The following is a 2,324-nucleotide window of genomic DNA, read 5'->3' on the forward strand; positions in this document are numbered from 1 at the left end:
ATGATTGCTCAAAGAAACAAAATGTATTAAGAAATTTTGACAGTTTTACACTTAGAATAACAGTACTTTAAACTCCAAAAACTACATCTCAATTCTTTCTGAAATCAAATGCTATCACACATTTCAAATCCCTATTATTTCATAAGACATGACCTAGGTGAGTTAATTTTCTTAACCAACACTCCATGAGAATAACTAACAAGCATGCTGTATAAAAATGTGAAACTAATTATAATATATATCTGCCATTGATAAATATATACAAGTAATAGACAACTGATCTTTGTCACCACCAATTCAAAATAGAAGAAAATATCAAATGTCTATAAGCAGCATCATACTATATTTAACAAGTTTTTGTATTACTGTTGGTATTTAATATTTGTACATTTTTCTTTTAGTTTAATTTCTTGGAATATAGTGACAGCAACTTAGGTCACAATTAACTTTCTCTGCAAATACTAAGAGAAAGATATCAACAATTAAAAATCATGACTAACATGCACCATTTTTACCTTAAGAATTAATGACATGCATTCAAAGATAATTGTAAATATAACAAATTTCCTGAATTACTAATTTTGTTTCATCATTTTCCAAATGTCAAGTCTTAAGATCAAAACAGTTGTAAAAATGGTACAACATGACACATAACAAAACAAAAGATTAATTTTGTGGTTTTCTGTGTCAGTTCCCTTAACACCAACTGTATAAGCTTCCTCATACAAACTTGGTTAATCCACAAAAAAAAAGTGTTATTTAATATTTAATTTCATTTAAGAAATATTACTCCCTAGTCACTGACCCTTGCTGAGCGTTGCTGTCGTAACCTCAGAAGATATTCTCGATGCGCCCGCCTCTGTTCAACAGCATGTTCAGCAAGGGTAAACTGCCTTATGTGAGAGTGTCGACGCGACATCCCGAGTGTAGAACCTCCTTGTGATGGGACACAGGTAAAGCCTTGGGACCGAGGGAAATAAAACACCGTCACACCTTCAAATTGTATGCCACGCTTGCACTTTGGAGGAGACACATCTGGAATAAAGAGTGAAAACATTAACACTCTGTCCAACAATCATTAATATACAAAGGCCTAGATATGCACCTTGTCCCCTTCCCAGATCCAGGCTATTTTCACACCCTTCACTCTGTATACGCCTAAATTATGCCTAATGCTGAACATATTAGTTACCCCTTTCAAGGGTAAGGTTTCAGAGAAAGCATTAGCCTTTCAACGAGAGGGGTGACTAATATAATTCTGCTGCTAGCCTTCTTCACTGAAAAAAGTCTACAAAAACAGAATATGTCAACCACTTGTAAAGAAACATACCCAGTATAGATGGTTAAAATGTCATCCACATCATATTTTATGAAATCTCTCATGTTCTCCTAATCTTATTGCCAACAATATTTTAATGTGAACCACCAAATGAAAAAATATAGGTATGTACAGGATAACAAATTAAAAAACATTGCCAATACTTATATTATAAAAAGTTCTGGACTTTCCCATGGTTCCTTTTTTATGAAGTGTCCCAAGCTCCTAAACATAGCAAACCATTGCTATATGGTCAACAGTACAAGTATAAAAAGTCTGCCAACATTTTTTACACAAGTTTCTCTGGTATATGAGTTGTGCAAATCACTGTGCACAGTCACAACCTATGTACAGAAGGGTAGTACAAATTACACCATTCACACCACCACAACCACACTACAAAACACTTCAGCTGATTGAAGGCTTCAAAACTAAGAGTAATGCATTTAAGTGCTGCATGTTCCCACCTGCACTGCTATGGAATTCACTACAATTGCAACTACATTATCAAACACTTTACTTGCCCAAAAGCTTTAAAGTTTGGAGGGAAACACTGATTTGGGTTATTTATGTATGTCCTGTACTTTTATAATATTCACAGATACTGTAAATGTATGCATTACATGTAATTCGCAATGGTTGAAGAAGATAATTCACAATAGAAATAAGGGTTTATATTATATCTAAAAAAACAGAAGCTGCTAGTCTACTTATACTAATTTAAATCCAAGTACCAACACATAACAATTATTAAATTAAATTAAATGCTCAAAATGGTTATGAAATGAACTTGACATTCTAAATAAAGAAAAAAAAATCTGTATATGTGCATCTTTGGTTTTCTCTTCTTTCAACTGAACACTAATTTCTCCACTTTTACATTTACATCTATCAACTTCCCTTCTTTTCTCTCTCTCCTCCTCAATGTGTTTCTCGAACTGTTATTACCAGCTTTTGTATCAGTCTATTTCCTTCCTGCTAACCTTTTTTTCTTTTTCTTTTACAA

The 2,324-nt window shown here is 33.1% G+C and overlaps 1 protein-coding gene across 2 annotated transcripts in view; it reads right to left on the minus strand.

The window, feature by feature from the left end:
* Window positions 1–2,324, minus strand: part of LOC119592995 — a gene marked incomplete in the record, with an annotated part of 29,327 nt that overhangs the window by 19,519 nt on the left and 7,484 nt on the right. For both annotated transcript variants that reach the window (XM_037941884.1, XM_037941882.1), the window contains 1 exon segment: window positions 806–1,035. In XM_037941884.1, coding sequence (XP_037797812.1) covers window positions 806–1,035 — 230 coding nt within the window.

Source organism: Penaeus monodon, chromosome 31 (assembly GCF_015228065.2).
Source record: "Penaeus monodon isolate SGIC_2016 chromosome 31, NSTDA_Pmon_1, whole genome shotgun sequence".
NCBI classification, from domain to species: Eukaryota; Metazoa; Arthropoda; class Malacostraca; order Decapoda; family Penaeidae; genus Penaeus; species Penaeus monodon.